The sequence below is a fragment of the Canis lupus genome, chromosome 2 (genome assembly GCF_011100685.1).
Source record: "Canis lupus familiaris isolate Mischka breed German Shepherd chromosome 2, alternate assembly UU_Cfam_GSD_1.0, whole genome shotgun sequence".
NCBI lineage: Eukaryota > Metazoa > Chordata > Mammalia > Carnivora > Canidae > Canis > Canis lupus.
Window position 1 is genome coordinate 55,062,916 of NC_049223.1, and position 21,976 is coordinate 55,084,891.

Here is a 21,976-nt window from a genome sequence, read left to right on the forward strand (position 1 = left end):
CTTTTGGTGTTAGGCCAGCCTGATTTTGAATTCTGACTTTCCCATTATTTAAAATTAATGACCTTGTGAAAATAATGTAACCTCTCTAAGCATTAGTTGACTCCTCTGTAAAATGGTGATCATAATACCTTTCTCAATAGGTTTTAAGGGAAGTGCTTATTAATAAGCCCACTGCTGGTGGTCATGAGTATGAACTTCTTTTATCTATTCACACTTCGCAAGCCACCACGAACAGTGAAAGGTAGAATTCAGAAGCCAGAGAACTGTGGACTTTGTTTTTTAAGATTTTATTTATTTTGAGAGAGCGCACATGTGAGCACATATGTACCCTCGGAGGCAGGGTAGAAGCGTGGGAGAGAAAAGAATCCCAAGCATACTCAGGTTGAGCACTGAGCACAGAGGTGTACATGGACTTGATCTCCTGGCCCTGAGATCATAAACTGAGCCTGAACCAAGAATTGGACATTCAACTGACTGAGCCACCCAAGCGTCCCTAGAACTGTGAACTTTTTAAATGCTTCCCAAGTGTTTTCATAACTTTTTATCCCCAGTAGACCCCTTTTTTTTTTTTTTTTTAATTTTTATTTATTCATGATAGGCACACAGTGAGAGAGAGAGAGGCAGAGACACAGGCAGAGGGAGAAGCAGGCTCCATGCACCGGGAGCCTGACGTGGGATTTGATCCCAGATCTCCAGGATCGCGCCCTGGGCCAAAGGCAGGCACCAAACCGCTGCGCCACCCAGGGATCCCCCCAGTAGACTCTTAAGTGTGTGACGGGCCAGTAAGAAAGGAAATCATCAAAACTTAAGAAACTAGTCAGGGGCAGCCCCGGTGGCACAGCGGTTTAGCGCCGCCTTCGGCCCAGGACGTATGATCCTGGAGACCCAGGATCGAGTCCCACGTCAGGCTCCCTGCATGGAGTCTGCTTCTCCCTCTGCCTCTCTCTGTGTGTCTTCCATGAATAAATAAATAAAATCTTTAAAAAAGAAAAAAAAAAAAACTAGTCAAAGCTTAAAATTCTCATAGCTACAAAAGGAATCGAAGTTAGTATTTTGACCTTTTCTTACATGAACTGGTAAATTTTTTTAACTATCCCAGATACCTGGGATCCCACGTTTACAGACATCTTGATTGTGTCTTAATCACTACATTAATACTTCAGATTGGATATGATATCCCAATTTCAATAATTTTTTATTGGAAATTTAAGTTCTTCATTTCTTAATGTATTAAAATTTCCTATGTTCTTTAGTGAAGACTATAATAACCTTTGTTGATAAAGCTCTTTCATTTTTGCATTATTATTTAGGATAAATTACTTTAGACCTAATATATTTTGCATTTTAAACACTATCATCTCTCATTAAAAGGAGTGCAAATACTGAATGTAGGCTCATTGTAAAAATGTCACAATATTTAGAAATACATGATTAATTTTATCCCTTTTTTGCCTATTCAGTTCTCTCCCCAAAAATACCTTTTTTTGTGTGCATTTTTTGTGTATCATTCCTATATAGTCTGTTTATACAAGTAATGACATGGGTAATCTCATGTTTAACTCCAATTGAACCGTGCTATATGTGTTTCATTTTTAACCTATTTCTAACGAAGCCCTAAATGATGGATATTCATATTGTTTCCAGTTTTGTTACAAGGAACATTATTAATCTTTAAGAATTGGGAATGTGTGTTAGCATATTCAGGATAAATTCTTAGAGGAGAAATTGTAAATTTTTTGCTACTGGTTTTATTTCTAAGTGTTGACAAGCTACTAAGATTCCAACAGTAGATCCCATGCATGAGCATGTAAAAGGCCTCAGCTTTGTATTAGGAATACTCGTCATTTGAGAAGGGCAGACATTACACGGTATGGTCTAAGACCAGATTAGCAGTGGTGGTTGTCTCTTTGGTGTTAGTAGTATACGTAAGGTCATTAAGACTTTTTAATAATTCTTAGGAAATCTTTAAATATATATTTCATGGTTTTATTTTTTTTATAGATTGATTCCTGTATTAGTGAATGGCATGAAGTACTCAGATATAGATATTATCCTACTTAAGGTAAGGAAACTATATTCTGGTGAATAGGCAAGGTTGTTTTTTAGACTTTAGAGAATCTTTGATTAACAGAATATTCATTTAAAATAGACCCTGTGTAAGTAAGGTTTTTATTTATATGTGTGTGTGTGTGTATAAAAAATATGCTACAGAGTTCAAAGATAGAAGTACACAATGAATTTGGGTGCTAGTGTATTCTAACTTCATTGGAACCAGCTGGTGACACTGGCAGAGTTAGCATCAATTTCCTGTTGATTCAAATAATTTATAGTTTATTTTAAAATTTATTAAATATAGTCTGAATTTTATTCAGGTACTCTGGGTTATACTAGCTGATGGGAGGCCATATAACACAGTCAAAAGGCCTGATACCTACCATGGGTTACAGAATAGTTTCTTCTCCTCTTAATAAAGAACTGTTTTCTGCAGAGGGGAGTGGTTCTTAATGAAGAGGTGTATATACCTTCATCTGCATGGCATCATCTCTCAGTATTTGGATTCTTTTATTCATGTATATATTATTATAACATTTTAATACCATCAAAACTTTTCTTTAAAAAAAAAAAACACAATAGGGTGATGTTGAAGAAGATGAAACAATTCCTGATAGCGAACAGGATATAAGGCCACGTTTTCATCGATCAAGGACAGTGGCTCAGCAGCATGATGAAGATGGAATTGAAGAGGAAGATGATGACGACGATGAAATTGATGATGATGATACAATTTCTGACTGGAATCTAAGTAAGTCAAAAGGAAAAATACGGTTGCCTGCTTTATTGAGAGCTAACTCACATATCATGTAGTACCCTCGTGAAACGGCACAAATCAGTAGTTTTTCATATATTCATAGTTACACGCAACCATCACCACAATAAAATTTGGAACATTTCATCACCTTAAGAAGAAATCCTGTTTTTATTAGCGGTCACTCCCCATTTTCTTCCGATCCCTCAGCCCAAAGCAACTACCAATATCTGTTCTGTCTCTCTGGATTTGCCTATTCTGGACATTACCTGTACATGGAGTCCTTCAATATCTGGTCCTTCATGACTCTGTTGTTTCACTTAGCAGGTTTTCAGTGTTTGTCCAGGTTACGGTATATTATCAATATTTCATTTCTTTGTAGTGTGGAAAAATTATCCATTATATGGGTATCCCACACGTTTTTTATCCGTTCATCAGTTGGTGAACAATTTGTTTCTCTCTTTTGGCTGTTGTGAGTGATGATGCTTTGAACATTTATGTAACGTTTGTGTGTGGACATAGGTTTCACTTCTCTTGGAGATAAAACAGGAGTAGGATATGATAAGTCTTTGTTTAAACTTTTGAGGAACTGTTTAGGCTGTTTTCCAAAGTGGCCCCACCATTTACGTTCTTACGACACTGTCTTAGGGTTCCAGTTTCTCCATATGCCTGCCAACTTCTGTTATCTTATTATAGCAGTTCTAGTAGATACAATTATCTTTTTGTGGTTTTGGTTTGCATTTTCCTGGTGGACCTGTTCTTATATTTAATGTTCATTCTATTGCTTAAAGAATTCTTACCTCAAACTGCCATTTCTCAAAAGGCCATACATTTTATTTGGCATTATGAAACAGGAACACTGGACACAGGCTACCCCTGTTTTCTTAACATAAACTTATTTTTCATGATAATTTGCATGAGTGTTAGTTGATCATCAAGGATAAATCTAAAATAACATAAATTGTTTTGTCATACTCAAAAGCTTTTAGAAATGTCTTGTTTTCAACCTTAGCTGCAAATCATATCTGTTGAACTGGCATTCTAGGCCACAGTCTAACGAGATGAGGAACTGAGACGCGTGTTTTGTTTTTGTTTGTGTGCTGATTTTTAAAGCTTTGCTGCTCTATTTAGGGTTTCTCAACCTTCAACAGTTGACCTTTTGCTACATAATTCTATGTTGTGGTGGCTGTCATGTACATTGTAGGATGTTGAGCAGCAGCCATGACTCTATAGTAGCTGCCAGCAGCACCATACACACACACACACACACACACACACACACACACACACACACACAGTTGTGACAACCAGCAGTGTTTTCAGACATGGCCTGTTGTCCCCTGGGAAACAGAATTCCCCTAGTTAACTGATAAAGCAGTTAGGGACATGAATCATCAGGCCGGACTGTGTAATTCATTTGGTTAAACGTTAATTCCTCTTGCCCCTTTAGTTTCCTGTAACAGTTCCTTAGAGTGCCCAGTGTGCCTAGCACTAAGCCAAGGACTTGGCATGCACCTCCCATTTAATCTTTACAACAGCCTTAGGTTGGTAAGGAAGCTGCAGAAAGAGAAACTTGCCCAAGGTTGGTTACCATGGCTAGTACTGATGGCACACTTAACTTTGGATCCCAGCTCTCTCACAGTAAGAGAACCCTAGTTCTTCACTGCTATCACAGAGCCAGCCCCCTGTTATCTGCAGACAGTGGGTACCTGAAATCACACACAGTACCAAACCCCGTATATATGGTTTTTTTCTTACACATACATACCTATGATAAAATTTAATGTATAAACTAGGTACCGTAAGAGATTAACAATAACTAATAATAAAGTAGAGCATTGAACATACCATAGTAAACATTATGTAATGTGGTCTCTCAGGATTTCTTCCTGTGCAACATTCACCCTTCTTGTGGTGCTATGAGATAATAAATGTCTGCATGATGAGCTCGGGGGGCAGTATGAGATAGACATGATGAGAACATTAGGCTACTATTAGCCTTCGGGTGGTGTATCAGGAGGATCATCCATTCCAGACTGCACTTAACCAAAGGTAACTAAAGCCATCAAAAGCAAAACTGCGCTGTGTGGGGCTACTGGACCTTCTCCCAGGGTGTCCCTACTTTGAGGCTGGAGACAGGATGGGTTAAGATTACAGTACAGGGAGCGCCCAGACGGCCCCGTGGTTTAGTGTCTGCCTTGGGCTCAGGTCATGATCCTGCGGTCCTGGGATCAAGCCTCTGTGTCATTGGGCTCCCTGCTGGACGGGGAGTCTGGTTCTCCCTCTGCCTCTCCCCTCCCCCTCCTGCTCTGTCTCTCTCTCTCTCAAATATATCTTTTTTTTAAAAAAGATAATAACATATAGTTAACTTTACACAAGCTATATAACATATGTTGAATTGGGGAAGGGAACTACTACTTCACATCCCATTTTTATATCTTTCCAGAAGTTTCTCTATGAACATGCAGGGGGAAAAAAACCCTTGTTTTTATTTTATTGGAGAAAAGACTGACTTTCTAGAGATTAAATGTACTTATTGGTTGTTTTCCATATATCATGTAACTCATTTCTGTATTAGTACATAAAGATTTCTTTCTCTTGGGGATCCTTGGGTGGCGCAGCGGTTTAGCGCCTGCCTTTGGCCCAGGATCGAATCCCACATCAGGCTCCCGGTGCATGGAGCCTGCTTCTCCCTCTGCCTCTCTCTCTCTCTCTCTGTGACTATCATAAATAAATTAATTAATTTTTTAAAAAATTTAAAAATTAAAAAAAAAAGATTTCTTTCTCTTTTGTGGTGATGTAATACTCATTTGTATGGATTTACCATGCAGTACAACAAAGACCCTTCTTTGAGTAAGGTGTCACTTCTAGTTTAACAGCCTTTTTTCAAAAAGGATTTTTTTAAATATGAATTTTAATACTGTGGAACAATTCATGACCAACTATTCAGTATGCCTAATCACATTGGGGAAAATTTTTATACTTAACTATATTTTTGGTTTTATTTATTTATTTATTTTATTAAATGCAATCTGAATTGATACCTAGTTCCATGGCTAATAGGTTCCTTTGTCTGGAAAGAATATTTTCTGGCATATTTTATGCTTCACGTGTTGGTGACTTGGTGAGATTTATTTGCTTAACTTCCTCCTGAATCATTATGTATTTGATCCTGAATGATCTACCACTAAGAAATATTAAGTAGAAATAATAAATGTACACATTTTGCTGCAGATTTGTAGAATTGGACATCATATTGTAGAAGCATGAAATTGAGTGGAACAGTATTTGTTTTGGTTTTTCTGGATAGATAAATCCTGTGTGGCAGTCATATACAGAATAGAAGATCTTCGTAATTAGTTTGCTAATTCTTGGTCATAAAAAAGTATTTCTTGTTAATAGAGACAGACTACCTGCTATTTAATTATTTTAAACTTTAGATGTATGATTAAGGCGGTACACATATAATAAATACTCATGATAATAGAGTTTAATCTAATATTCCTGAATTAAATGTTTCTTTAGGAAAATGTTCTGCTGCTGCCCTAGACGTTCTTGCAAATGTGTATCGTGATGAGCTTTTGCCACATATTTTGCCCCTTTTGAAAGAGTTGCTTTTTCATCACGAATGGGTTGTTAAAGAATCCGGCATCTTGGTTTTAGGAGCAATTGCTGAAGGTAAGTCTTAAGTCAAAATTAAACTGTGAACTCCTTGATGGACCCTAATGCAGATGGGCCGCTTTGAGGAGTAGTTATTCTGATAAGCAAAGACCATTCAGTCTGGAATTCACATACTTTTTTTGCTCTCTTGGTGTTGCTGATGTGGAATAAAGGACACCATGATCTACACTAACCTTAAAAAAAGATATTTGAATCCAAAAGCTATCTTAGGATAAGCTTTTACCTTCAACCAGTTAACTCTTATTAAACAGCTATAGGCTTAACTTATAACCCCTCCCAGATATTTTACAAATGCTCCTGTTACAATAAAGGGAACAGAATGAGAGGACTGATGTCAGAAGCATCCCCATTGCTAGAAAAATAATTTTCTCCCTTGCTAAGTATAAAAGCCTGGTAGGAGAGTCTCATCATCCTCTATAGAGGGTTAATGTGTCTTGACTGTTAGGCTTGTATACACAAGAAATCGAAGTATTTGGTAGGTACTTTTGAAAGCCATTATTTGTGTAACAGATGTAAAGTGAACTTTGTTAACCCTACTAGAAGATACTTAGGAGCAGTTAGCTTGTTTTGTTTTGTTTTTAACTTGGAGCAGATTATTGTACTATATTGCAGTGGAGATGACTGGATATTTTTTATGGATATGTTTATTTAGTATTCAGCTGAAATAATTTTGTTTTAACCGAATTTTAGTACTTTCTGAGAGATTTGTTACCTTTTTTCCAGGTTGTATGCAAGGCATGATTCCATACCTGCCTGAGCTCATTCCTCACCTTATTCAGTGCCTCTCTGATAAAAAGGCTCTTGTGCGTTCCATAACGTGCTGGACTCTTAGCCGCTATGCACACTGGGTAGTCAGCCAGCCCCCCGATACGTACCTGAAGCCATTAATGACAGAGTTGCTAAAGCGAATCCTGGACAGCAACAAGAGAGTACAAGAAGCTGCCTGCAGGTGGGACAAATCCATAACATTGTTAATTGTGGCGGGGAAGGGAGGGGACATTTTCCGTGAGAAATTAATTTTCAGCTTTGTGGAGGAATGTTGGTATTAAACCATTAATGGAGCTTTTATTACCTGTATTTTTTAATCTGATGATTCTGTAAATCAAAATGTGAGTCAACTATGCATCAGTGTTTGCTGTTCCTTCAACTCATTTCTTTTTTTCTCAGTGGCTATGGTAACAATAGAATTCTCTTCCACCCTAATTCTTGCAGACATCGGGAGTGGTGACGTGACGGTGGACGTCTCGCTTTTGAAGGGATAACAAAGTTTGAGCAGATTCACATCATTAGTGTAAAAACCAGCTACCACAACTCCATTAGAAAGCCCTACAGTACTTGTCCTCCGTCACTTAGTGAATCTGCTCCAGCAGCTGTTCTGTCATTTGGGTTTGCTGCTGTGTTTTTGTATCAGATCAGCAGTTAGTTTCATTACTATAAATATTCCAGTTTTCTGGAACAAACCTTTCTGTTTTGAAAAGTCCTGACACACTTACAGCTCTTAACTTTCTAACGAGAATTGCTTTATGGTTGACTTTGTTAATAAGAAATAGTTGAAAAAGAGGAGAATAAATTTAAGTGGAATTGTACTTTACCAGATGTGAAGCAAAAATACCTAGATGCATTCTCATTCTTAATAAAAGAAAGTTGAACTAAAGGGGCTCTGGTGATTAATAGTACTACCTTTTGTTGTTGTTCTTTTTTTTTTTAACGAGAGAAGGATACAGACTATGTTTGGTTTCCTGCAAATTTGTTGTTGGTTTTTGTTTTTGTTTTTCTAAACTCTCTATTAGTTGTTAGGGATATATTAAGTGCTGAGTTTACAGTCCCTGCCATCTTTAAACTTTGAGGCTAGTATAGAATACCAAACATCCATATAATTATAATTCATGGCAAGTGCTGTAAAGGAAATAGTTTATAATTTAAGGTAGGGTTTTCACTAACAAATAGCTTAAGCCTATCATTTTAGAAAATTCCTGAGTGGTTAGAATAGAAAATAATACAAACCTTCATTTTAGAAATGAAGAGCCAGGTACACCTTAGAGTCCGGATAAATTTAGGTCTAGATTGAAGTTAACTCCTCAGACCCGGGAGTGTTTGCCTTTCATATATATTTGTCTTAATAGATAAGCCATAAATGAGGCAGATTTGTCCTCACAAACACACTGTGCATTCTAATGTATAGTGTAGGACTCAGACCAACATTTTTTAACCTTTACCAAGGAAAAACTGACAAAAATAATCCATATATTTAAAGTGTACTACGCGATGACTTGCTAAACATGCACATTATGGAACAATTGGCAAGATCAGGATAACACATCCATTACCTCACAGAGTTGACATAAGTCTTCTTTGTGTGGTGAAAATGGTTAAGGTCTACTCTCAGCAACTTTCAAGTATACAACACTATTATTATTTATAATCACCGTGCTGTACATTAGATCCTCAGAATTTATTCTTGTAACTGAAAACTTGTGCCCTTTGACCACCTGCATCATCCCATTCCCCCCTCCTGCTAACAAACATTTAGGAGGTCATGATACTGTGTTTGATACACAATTAAACACAATTAAAACACAATTAAATTGTGTTTAAACACAATTAAAAATGTTTCTGTGTCCTTTTGTGACCCTTAGAGTGTAATCTGAATGGTGATTAGAAGTTAAAGTTTTAATTCTGTTTTCATTAATTTGGAACAGCCACTAGAATTTAAGCTCCCTTTAAGCTTGTTTCACTCATTGCTATAGCCCCAGCACTAAGTGACTAAATAAAAAGTAAATACCAAATAAATGAATTGAATGACTGACATAAGAACCAACAGCACTTTCAGATTTTACTTTTGCCGTGAAGCAAATGCCCATAGGTTCCAGCATTTTTGAAAGAAGTGTTAGGAAATGGGGAAGAAATAATAAAAATAAGCCTCTGGTATGGTGAAGTAAAGTGATAGGCACGGAAAGTGTAAATAAATGTTCTATAAACTATAGACTTAGTTTTCTATCTCTATTATATAAACTACAACAGTAATAATCTCTTTCTCTCTCTCTCTTTTTTTTTTTTTTTTTTTTTAACTGTAGTGCCTTTGCTACCTTAGAAGAGGAGGCTTGTACGGAACTTGTTCCTTACCTTGCTTATATACTTGATACCTTGGTCTTCGCATTTAGTAAATACCAGCATAAGAACTTGCTCATTCTTTATGATGCCATAGGAACTTTAGCAGATTCAGTAGGACATCATTTAAACAAACCAGTGAGTATCTGTGATTATTTAAAAAAAAAGTAAATATGTACCACAGTTAAAATCAATACATTAACATATATCTGGAAATGAAATTGGGGAGATGTGAACAGTTAGTGTTGTACTTTAAGAATGTATCTGAAGAAGGCAGCAAGTATATTTACTTTCTAGATGGTATTAAAAGTAAATAGGTGGGCAGCCCAGGTGGCCCAGTGGTTTAGCGCCGCCTTCAGCCCGGGATGTGATCCTGGAGACCTGGGATCGAGTCCCACGTTGGGCTCCCTGCATGGAGCCTGCTTCTCTCCCTCTGCCTGTGTCTCTGCCTCTCTCTCTCTCTCTCTCTCATGAATAAATAAATAAAATCTTAAAAAATAAATAAATAATAAAAGTAAATACGTTCTTGGTGTGAAAATCCTATCATATCACATGAGTGCACCAACACTATCTAGGAAAGGATTGAGGTCTTACACTGTGGCTTTCAGCTTTTACTTAATTCCAAGTATTTTTATATCTACCACTTCATAAATATTGAAGCTTTAGAATACCACATCTAGACATACTTGTTTTCTCACTGGAATGTACAGGCATGGGGAACATATACTAAGATAAAACAATTAGAAATCGGGATAATAAGTTAAAAATGCTAAATAGTGGTATGGAAGAAGTATGTATGGCTAAAGATTCAAATTCTGTTTCCTGTAGGGTTAAGAGGAGGATAGAATTGCATTTGTCTAAATAGGACTTAAATAATAGAATTTCAGTATAGTTCGAAATTCCCAACAGAAGAATAGATACATATTTGTGATTGCTATATGAAAATTCTTAAGAAATTGTGTTTATAAGTTATACTTAAAACTTGGTACAGGACATTTGGTTTGTGGGTTTGCTTTGATGTTAGTTGGTTTTGTATTGTGTGCAGGGGAGTGAGGAGTGTTTCTGAATGTCTTAGACCCTTTGGAATCTGTGCCTCTTGTTTACACAACTATTATTTAGTATATTGTGGATTTTAAAATTTAAATAAAAACACTTAAATGATTGTGAATCTTCTGTAAATGTCTCTTTAAATTTATCTGTCATTTATAACATTCTAGAGCAAGGGCCATGCTACATGTTATAAGCCCCAGGACAGAAAAAAATCAGAGTAAAACTTAAGCAAATTATCCCTGATTATGACCAAATAATTTTTGTGTAGTGGTACATTTGTATACATTTTATTTCAAAAAAGGGTATAAGATGACTTAAAAATAGAACAAGGTTATATAAATGAAAAGCAGAAAAAAAATTTTTTAAGGTGTTAAGTGGAGCAGACTGAGACTTAAAATGCATTCCATAATGATTTTACACAATTACTTTAAACGGATTTTAATTTTCATAGACCCAAAATGGAATTATTTACATATGATAGTGGAGCTTTATGTGTTTTTTCATCATTATAAATAGGAATATATTCAGATGCTAATGCCTCCGCTGATCCAGAAATGGAACATGTTAAAGGATGAAGATAAAGATCTCTTCCCTTTACTTGAGGTATGCTAATCTGGTAACCTTTAATTAATCTAATAGTGTGTTTAATCAGAAACACCTGTGTAAGTATAAAATGTGGGTATATGTGATAAGTAAAATATTAATAGATGTACATTTTGAACCATTCCTGTTAAAATGCTGAATAAGTATGTTAACTGCCCTTCCTTATTTATGGGACATGCAGGGATGCCTGGGTGGCTCAGCAGTTGGGCATCCGCCTTTGACTCAGGTTGTGACCCCGGGGTCCTGGGATCTAGTCCCACATCAGGCTCCCCACAGGGAGCCTGCTTCTCCCTCTGCCTGTGTCTCTGCCTCTCTCTCTGTGTCTCTCATGAATAAATAAATAAAATCTTTTTTAAAAATATAATTATGGTACATCCATACTAAGAAATACTGTAAAATAGAAAAACCATAATGGATGTGTTAGGTTGGGTTTGTATTTTTAAGGTCATCAAAGGATTATATTACATGTTTTCTTGATTGCTTTGCTTCACTGGTAATCAAATATCTTGGAGATCTTTCTGTATTAGCCTATTAATATCCTATATTTAATTGCATTTCTTTATATGGAAACATAACTACGCCACAATAATTAATATAGTTCAAATTATTTTATGTGTTACATACCTATTGTGTAGATACACACATATAGTCAAATGTGAAGTAGCATCAAGCCTTGGTGCTAATAAAGAGGGACTTACCCTTTTTTGTCCAGGTTGAGGCTTGATATTTGATAAGTTATTCAAATAACTGAACGTAATTCAGTTACGTTATTACATAATCAAATGTAATAACTTAAATGAATTGGTGTTGGTAGAGCCATTTCAGTCATTATCATTCTTCTTTCCCCTGTCATTTCAGTGGTCACCACTTATGCCATGGTTTGTCCGTAGCCAAAGTAAAAACTTCCATAACTAAGAGCTTTGGCTAATTCTGGGCCCAACAAAACAAGGATCATTCTGATTAAATAGATTTATTTTCAGGCAGGGCTCAGAAGGTGCCCATTAAAGTCCGCCTACATCATTGAGCAGGTTGAGAGTATAAACAAATACCTCTTATATTTGAGGGAAAAAAATAGGAATACATAATACTTAGTCTGGTTCTCTAAGGATAATATTCATTACAGAAACTTTTTTTTTCTTGGAGGAAATCTCCCCTTACCAGCAGCAAACTAAACAACAGTGAGTCGCATCCAAAGAGGAGAGGTTTGCAAAGATGACCTATTATAGAATAGTAGAATGAACTCATAAATGACCAGAATTTTACTGAGTACGCTCTTAAGCATTTATCATCATTTTAAGTATAACCAGAAATTTACATTTGTACCTGATTTTTTTTTTCTAGTGCCTATCTTCAGTTGCCACAGCCCTGCAGTCTGGTTTCCTTCCATACTGTGAACCTGTGTACCAGCGCTGCGTAAACCTAGTACAGAAGACTCTTGCACAAGCCATGGTATTTTTAAAGACTATTTATACCTGCCCTCCTTGGCATCATAAACATTTTTCTAAGGATAGACATAATGTATACAAATCTTTTCACTTAACTGATCAAAGTAAGTTTTTTTAAACCCTTTGTCTAATTTCAGCTGAACAATGCTCAACCAGATCAATATGAGGCTCCTGATAAAGATTTTATGATAGTGGCTCTTGATTTACTGAGTGGCCTGGCTGAAGGACTTGGAGGCAACATCGAACAGCTAGTAGCCCGAAGTAACATTCTAACACTAATGTATCAGTGCATGCAGGTGAGACTTGTTAAATTAAAATGTATTAAAACGGGATTCTCTGTGTCACATTGGGTTAATTTCTTCTTATTCCTTGTAGGATAAAATGCCAGAAGTTCGACAGAGTTCCTTCGCCCTGTTAGGTGACCTGACGAAAGCTTGCTTTCAGCATGTTAAGCCTTGTATAGGTATGAGTATTTACTACTGCCATGATGCGCTTTTTTAAATTAGTTTTACATCAATTATATTTCTGTATCCTTAGACTGAAATGTCCTGGAACCCAACATTTATAAATGTACATTTTACTACTTAAAGCTGCTCCGAGTGAAGCAGGTAGGACGGGAACCCCCTTGCTCTGCTGAATTCATTATCACTCCAGCAGCTCATTAGGCACTCACTCATGTGACTGGAGAAAAGCTGGAAAAGTAGTACTTTAGTGTGAAGGACAAGCCACCTATCAAACCTTGGTACCTTTATGCTAGTTTCCTGGTAATTTTTGAGTAGCCTCTTTTTGGGGGGTTAGAGGTACCCAGAAGTAATAATAGTCTTTCTAATGATAAACCAGTGTGCTTCTTCAGCCATCATAGGAAACTCTTCAAACAGTTTAATGATTTGTTTTTGTTCTAATAGTATAGCATTTGTCTTAGCCTTTTGTGACGATACTAAGGGATTCCTTGAATAACATAAACTGAATTGCTATCAGAATCATGGATTTAAATGGGTTTTTGTTTTCTTTCACTTCTATATCCCAATGTTTTGGATGATAGTTTCTTACAGTACACAGTTTAGTGGACCATGGTTTAAAACACGGACCTGAAATGGTTTTTTCATTTGATAGAGGTATACTCTGGGTGTTTTAGCTTTCCCTCCCTGCCCCCAGTTTTATTGAGATATGATTGACATACAACATTGTGTAAGTTTTGGGTGTATGACATAATAATTTTATATAGGTATCTATTGCAAAATGACAGTAAGTTTAGTTAACATTCATCAATTCATGTACTTAAAAGAATTTTTTTTCCTTATTAAGAGAACTTTTAAGATCTCTCTTAGCAACTTTCAAACATAAAATGTCGTTAACTACAATCATCATGTCGTACAGTGCATCTCCAAAACTTATAATTGGAAGTTTGTACCCTTTGACCAACTTTGACCAACTTCACCCAGTTCTCAGTTAACAAGTGTATTTCTGAACTTTGGATAATAACATTAATTATGCTATATTAAACCCTCATGTTTAAATGTACTACTATGAGTGAAACTAATGAATTCTTATGAATAGCTACTTTACAAATATTTACCACATGATTTAGTTTTTATGAATTTAAACTTGTATGAAGGGATTTTTTTTTTTTTTAAGACTTCATAAACCATGTGTATCTTTTTCAGGAGGTACACTATCTAGTTACCTCTCTCTCTCTCTCTCTCTCTCTCTCTCTCTCTTTCTTTGTTATCAACCATGGTTATTATTTTCTAGATCAGAGTTTCTCAACCAGGGACAATTTTGATACCTTCAACCCCAAACAATTGGTAGTGTCTGGAGACATTTTACTTAACCCTGGGGATGTGTTACTCATATTTAGTAGGTGGAGGCAAAGAATGTTGCTAAACATCAATGAGTGATAAAGTACCCTCCCCTCTCTATATGCCCCCCTTTCCCCATGGCAGAACGATCTAGACCAAATTATTAGTATTGCTGAGATATAGAAACCCTGGCTTAAGTCTATTAACATTGGGGGTTTTTTAAAAACGATAATTCTTGACTTAACAGTGAGAATACATACATAAAGACTTTTCTCATACCAGTATTATTACCGTGAGGTACAAACCATATAGGGGAGGCAGGATAATTACTTGATTCTTTCTCTTTGTTTACCAGTTTTCAAAATAATGAAATGATACCCAGCATCTTCCACAGGTATCTATATTGTGTTTCAGAGTTTAGTTTTTTTGTGTGTTTGGTTCTTTTTGAGTGTCAGTATGAATTCACGATGCTCAAATTGTCCTACCACTGGCAGTGGGAGCTTAAGCCAATTGGCTCCTTGGTCCTTCCTGGTATGACAAAATAGTCCAGGCTTGTTTTGTACATTTCCTGCTTTGAGCCTGCAATGAGACATTTCTCTGAAAGCCCTCATTCCTTTTAAGTGGAAAATGATATTTAGAGACCACCATCTGAGCACTAAGGTAAAAGTCACTTTAAAAGCCAAAATCATGGATTTATTTTTTTTTTAAGAAATTTGTGTGTGTGAAAAACTAGCTTTGAAGAAAGTTGTATCATGTTTTCCTCATTTTTAATTTAAATTTTCTCCATCTGATAAACAAGAGTAATTACTCTGACCAACTCGTTTTAATGATACCTAAAATAGACCAAAGCTGATGTTTCCTGGTCTACTTCATAAAAAGTTCAGTGGCCAGATATTGGCCTCTTTCACTTTCTTAAATATTATGAAAACCTTTTAAAAATTGCTATTTCTTGCCTAGATTTCAGTTTCTACCTAGTAGATTTCCTTTAAAGCACAATACACTGCTGTTGAAAAGTTTACTACATAGTTGTTAAAAAATTTTTTTTCTAGCTGATTTCATGCCTATATTGGGAACCAACCTAAATCCAGAGTTCATTTCAGTCTGCAATAATGCCACATGGGCAATTGGAGAAATCTCCATTCAAATGGGTAAGATCTTTTTCCCCTTTAAATGCACTGTAGTTTTTTAGACTCCTTAGTATTTTTGTAATTGCTTTTTCTTTTTAATTTAAATGAGTTATTTACATATGTTTATAAACTTATATCACAGTTAATAAAGGCAACAAAAGTATTTTATGTTGATATATTTTAACATTGAAATTTTTCTTTCTTTGTTTTCTCTTTTGGGGGTGATTTAGGTATAGAGATGCAGCCTTATATTCCTATGGTGTTGCACCAGCTTGTAGAAATCATTAACAGACCCAACACACCAAAGACGTTGTTAGAGAATACAGGTACCACATGACTGAACTGTTATGGTGAAGAGAAAACTATTTGCCTTTTAAGTTTAAGATGCGTAGAGAAACCAAAGCAAAGCTAGCTATAGAAACACAGCTTATTATTAACGGCTGTTTGAGATTCTCAGTAATGATATGTACTGTTTTAACTGTATTGCATTACCAATTGTCAGAGACTTTCAAAAAACACTGTTCCTCTATTCTATGTGTTTTAATACTCCCTAGAATGGACCCCAGCTAAAATAACTATTGAGCAATATGAATTTTAATTTTATGTTAATTCAGAGAGTAACTGGCAGCTGGGAAGTAATTTTTTTAATCTATAAAAATGTGACCAAAAATAGACATCAGTATAGGGGCTATAATTGGTTAACAATGCATGTGTATTTCATATTTTACTGTATATTTTCCTTCAAATTGAGAACTTAGGCAGTATTTTGTGGGATTTTTATTCAGGAGGCTTGTTTCTCTTTTGCATTTATAGAGAGCATGTTGATATTAAAGAGTACCTTCCATACTATAGAACACATTTCAGGGTGATTTCTTCCCACCCTCCCTGAATTTTGTTAATAAGGATAAAAGATGTGAATTTTGTTTTCAAATCAGGCACATCCTTTTCTTTATGTAACTAAGAGAATTCCAGTAAATATAGTCAGGGATTTACTGAAATACTGGATAAAGTTTAAAATAAGATTTCTTAAATAAGAAAATTTGTTTTCAAAGCCATTTTAATTTTATATTTTTTGAATATAGAAAGTTTTTTAATGTGATTAAAGTTGATATGTTTATTGGTATGGAAGGAAATCTTTGAATTAAAAAACAGTTTTATAGCTGTTTGGCTGTATGGGTACTGTTTATATCATAAAGTGAATTAGATTGTCTTGCTGAAAAGTACAAAAATTTGTGTATTAGGATGGTTATGAAATCTTGTCAGGTTTTTATCTCTTTAGAATGCAGTACCTATACATGACATTCAGATTTGGAACACTTGCCATTATAAAATTACTGTTGAACCTAAAGAAACTTCCTATTTATTTTTAAATGTGAATGCATAACTGCAAATAAATGTTGAATGTAATGTATATTAAAGTTTCTTGTGGGATATCAGCTTGTGAATTTGTTATAGTTCCTTTAACAAATTGGCTTTATTTATAAGTTTATATTCTAAGTATGATTTTACTCTAAATCAAAAGTAGTTGATAACGCCCATCAGGTTGACAGATTAAATTGATATGATTGAAAAAACACTTGGGATTCACTGGATTAATCTTATCACAAGTGGCTGCAGAAAATGTTTCCATTTTTCCTTATCCAAAAGGCGGGGTGGGTGTTAATTACTAAAATAAGATCATTGTCAGAGGCTAATGTCTGTAGATTTTAGCAGCTCTACATTTTCTTAATATTTCATAAAGCCAATTCCTTAGTGTATGCGGTTATTTGCTCTTTTTCCAATTAGTATATCCTACACTGAACTTTCTCAATGGACCATCATCTGCTTTATCGCATGTTTCATTGGATTGTTCATACTTGCCTGTTTAATGAGAATGTTGCATAGTTTGTGTCTTTTGAACATAGGTTTTCTTTCTCTTGCTTCATATGAATCTGCTGGATTTTAGTATTATCTGTGTAGTTTGCTTCAAGTAATCCTTAAAACATTTTTCTTTACCCCTCCCCCCCACCCTTTTTTTATGAAAGGTTAACCTGTAAGTTTTTGAGAGAACACCATTAAAGCACCTTATGGTTTGTTTTCTGTTTGTATTTTTTTTCCCGTTGTGTATAAATGTATTTATATGTATGTACCTTTGAATTGCAGAATGCAGTTCTGAGTTGCAACTTCTTTTAGCTCTTCGTAAGTTTAAAAACTTGCTGAATTTTGATGGTGAATATGTTTTAAGTAATTCCCACTTCGAAATTCTTTTTAAGTAAAGTACTAGCATGTGATCAGTATAATGTCTTATTATCTATTTTGTGCTATGCCTTTTATAGCAAAGACAGATTATTTGTTCCGTCCACATATCACGTCATTACAGTGGACTGTAAATTTCCTTCATGTCAAATACGGTTTGAAATTAGTGGGCTATTTGAGTTGTTACCATTGGTCATCACCATCAGAGGTTTATTGGAACGGAATTTGACACAGCATCAAATGATTGACCAATTGATTTATTCAGTGTATACTGCAACACCTAAAATTTGATGGTTGATTTTTCTATCAGGCAACAGATAGTCCACTGGTTTGTTTTAGAAATGTTAACAAACAAACAAAACAACCTAAATTGGGATTAAATTCCTAGATGATTTTAAAAGATTGAAAATCACTTATTTAAAAAGACATAGAGAAGCAAAGAAATTTTAACTTTTAACTTCTGAGAATTGTGTTTGAGTAAACAATTCAGAAATGTAATCATTCACATTTACTAATATTTCTTGGGGGAAAAACATAGATTTCATTATTAAATTCTGAAAATTCAACTGGTTCTGAATGGAAAATCTCTAAATCCATGCATTTAATCGCTCATCTTTTTAATAACAGAGTATCTTCATATTAGATTGAGCGAGAAAAGCAATTCATCATGGTTTTTGGTGTTCTCTCAATCTTTAAAGTTTTTTTAATTCCTTTTGTTTTCCTTTTTCCAAGAGTATGCCATATATGTTGCTGCCCCTTATTTTAGGGGGTGGTAATAAACAGCACTGGTGAAATCTTATGTTTATTATCATACACAAATTCTGTTGGTTTCTGTTTCTGAGTTATTTGTTGTTTTTTCTTTATTTTTTCTCCTTCCCCCTCATTTGCTCATGTCTTGGTTGGCGTTTGGTGGTGTATAACCGTGATTGCGTTACCTTAGCAATAACAATTGGTCGTCTTGGTTACGTTTGTCCTCAAGAGGTGGCCCCCATGCTACAGCAGTTTATAAGACCCTGGTGTGTATTATTCAATCTTTTTTTTTTAATTCATTTTTCTTCACTCTTTCTTTCTCTTTCTATCTCACTTTTAGATATATTTTCAGTTGGTTACAAAAATCACAATCCTTAATCATTGCCAACCATGTGACTAATCTTGTCCTATCAGGTTTGTGAGGTTTTTCAGTAGCATCGTCATGTATATTTATTTTATGTTGTGGCTAACGACTAATTGATGCATGGGATAAGATTGTCACATGCTTGCTGTGTTAAAAAGCTTGATTATACATGAAAAGCATTTAAATATCCACCAGTAAAATAAAGATGCATGCAAATTCTATAAATTTAGGTTTTTGCATTCTTTTTTAGAATTAATTTGAAAACTTGGATTGCATTAAGAAATACATGTTTAAATTACGTTATGTATAAAAACCTTATTTGCTTGTTAATGTAAAGTTAAACATCTACACCATAAGTTGTATAACAGTAGTTTATATTGTGGCAGTATATCCTATGTTTTGCTTCTTTCAATTGATAATCTTTCAATTCAAGTCATTTTTAGTAGTGTTTAATGGAATACAAGTCATAATACAGTTTTAAAAATTCATAATTTACTCTTGGCTCAGCCTCATTAACAGTTTAAATAGATTAAAATCAGCTGTCCATTTTATAGATGCAATCTTTCTATAATAAGAAAATGTGAATTTCAAGGCTTCCACTACATTGAGATTAGATGGGCCAGACATGCAGGAAGAATGAGAAATGTGAACTTGATGAAAAATTCCTTGACTCTAAACATTATCTATACTGTGGTGCTTATTCCATTAAATACTGTCCATTAGTATTGTGATTGAACCTGCTTTTTACTTAAATGCTAAACTCAGTTCTATAATTTAATAGGTGCACCTCTCTCAGAAACATAAGGGACAATGAGGAAAAGGATTCAGCATTTCGTGGGATTTGTACCATGATCAGTGTGAATCCCAGTGGAGTAATCCAAGTAAGATGTCACAAAGATTTTCTAACTTTTAATGTTATAATTAATGAAATTTTAAAGTGTGAACTTTTAAACACTTTAATTAGGAAAATGTCACATATATTACATATTTTTTCAAAGATACCAAAAACATTAAGTTCTTAAAAAGTTGTATATTTTCTAATAGTTTGAGATGATAATGCTTGTTTATGATTTCCTGAAACTTTTTGTCATGAAATAAATAGCACTGGGATACTAAAGTTATTATTCTTGTCTCAAATTAAACCAGAGCATATTTCATCCCCATTATCTTTGCACACGCCTCCTTCCATTGAATATTAGTTTGTTGAATTTGCAGATATCTACACTAAAGAGAGTGACCCAAGTAGTTAGGTTACTTTCTGTTACTTAGAAATTCATTAGTGCACAAAATAGAATACTGAATTAGCCATTGAAACTGTTTTAACTTGGAGAGCTTACGATTTATTCCTCGTTTCTTAGTTCATATAATATCTAGACATTTTTAGCGTTTCAAAAAGTTATTTGGCAAAAGTATCAGATACGAAATTTGCAAGACACACAAAACAGAGGAACATTTGATTGGCGCCATGTGTACGAGATCAACAAAATAAAATGCAGGCCGTGGAACTCTAGGTTAAAGTATCCCAGGTTGCTCAGCAGATGAATTGCAAGGAAAAGAAAGTATGGGAGGTGTTTCCAGCAAAATAGCCTTTAATTTCCAAGACAAACATCTTTTAATTAATACCTTTGATACCTTCCCTCTTCTGTTAATGTGACTGTGTTGTTTGTTAATTCAGGTTTAGAAACATTATTAATTACTGGCTTGTAAGATTCAAATTAATGTGGTGTTAGGCATTGAAAACTTATAAATCAGAAGTGGAAAAAAATCTTTTGACTGATTTCACATTTGTAAAACAATAACTTAGTATTAAACCAGAACTATCTTTGGAAATAGTCCCTAGTTGCAAAAATCCCGTTCCTGGCATTAAGTTTTCTGGTTTTTTTCAATACTCAAGAACTTTTTGTCATCTTAAATGTTTTTTTTTAGAGTTGTCTGATACAATGTATACTATATTAAGAAGAATCCTTTTCCCATCAGGATTTTATTATTTTGTTTGTTTTTGAATTAACATTAAGACTGTGAAAGGAGGGATCCCTGGGTGGCGCAGCGGTTTGGCGCCTGCCTTTGGCCCAGGGCGCGATCCTGGAGACCCGGGATCGAATCCCACGTCGGGCTCTCAGTGCATGGAGCCTGCTTCTCCCTCTGCCTATGTCTCTGCCTCTCTCTCTCTCTCTCTCTCTGTGACTATCATAAATAAAAAAAAAAAAAAAAAAAAAAAAAAAAGACTGTGAAAGGAACACATAATAGGTGTGGTCATTAAATCACTACCAACTTAAAGAGTTGGTTAGAAATCCCTGCTTTTTATATATTTTTATTTGAATGTGGTTAAAAGAAAATATCTTGGGATCCCTGGGTGGCGCAGCGGTTTAGCGCCTGCCTTTGGCCCAGGGTGCGATCCTGGAGACCCAGGATCGAATCCCACGTTGGGCTCCCGGTGCATGGAGCCTGCTTCTCCCTCTGCCTGTGTCTCTGCCTCTCTCTCTCTGTGACTATCATAAATAAATAAAAATAAAAAATATATATATATCTTCAGTTTTATTAGTTACGTTTTTAATCACAAATTATAGATGTATGTGTACACATGTTAAATTTTTAACATCAGACTTTGATGTTTGAAAGACAATCATAATTCAAATGAACCATGAACTTCAGGCACATGGAATTTTATTTGCTTCAATATTTTATGCACATACTTCAGTCACTAAATTTCAAAATTAAGAAAGCGCTTTGACATTTGTAAAATCTTAAGTAGTTGACATCAGAACATAAGCAATGTCTTCAATGCTCTATTGATCTGTTTCAGTATGATAGTCAAGATTGAAAAATACTGGGATCCCTGGGTGGCGCAGCGGTTTGGCACCTGCCTTTGGCCCAGGGCGCGATCCTGGAGACCCGGGATCGAGTCCCACATCGGGCTCCCGGTGCCTGGAACCTGCTTCTCCCTCTGCCTGTGTCTCTGCCTCTCTCTCTCTCACTGTGTGCCTATCATAAAAAAAAAAAAAAAAAAA

At 35.2% G+C, this 21,976-nt stretch overlaps 1 protein-coding gene across 1 annotated transcript in view; it reads left to right on the top strand.

The window, feature by feature from the left end:
• TNPO1 (transportin 1) overlaps positions 1-21,976 on the top strand; it is a 61,875-nt gene that overhangs the window by 30,046 nt on the left and 9,853 nt on the right. Inside the window, 13 exon segments of the mRNA XM_038530812.1 lie at positions 2,002-2,062; positions 2,635-2,803; positions 6,332-6,484; positions 7,211-7,436; positions 9,562-9,733; positions 11,162-11,248; positions 12,590-12,697; positions 12,831-12,989; positions 13,069-13,156; positions 15,542-15,640; positions 15,850-15,945; positions 18,795-18,870; positions 19,750-19,849. Coding sequence (XP_038386740.1) covers positions 2,002-2,062; positions 2,635-2,803; positions 6,332-6,484; positions 7,211-7,436; positions 9,562-9,733; positions 11,162-11,248; positions 12,590-12,697; positions 12,831-12,989; positions 13,069-13,156; positions 15,542-15,640; positions 15,850-15,945; positions 18,795-18,870; positions 19,750-19,849 — 1,594 coding nt within the window.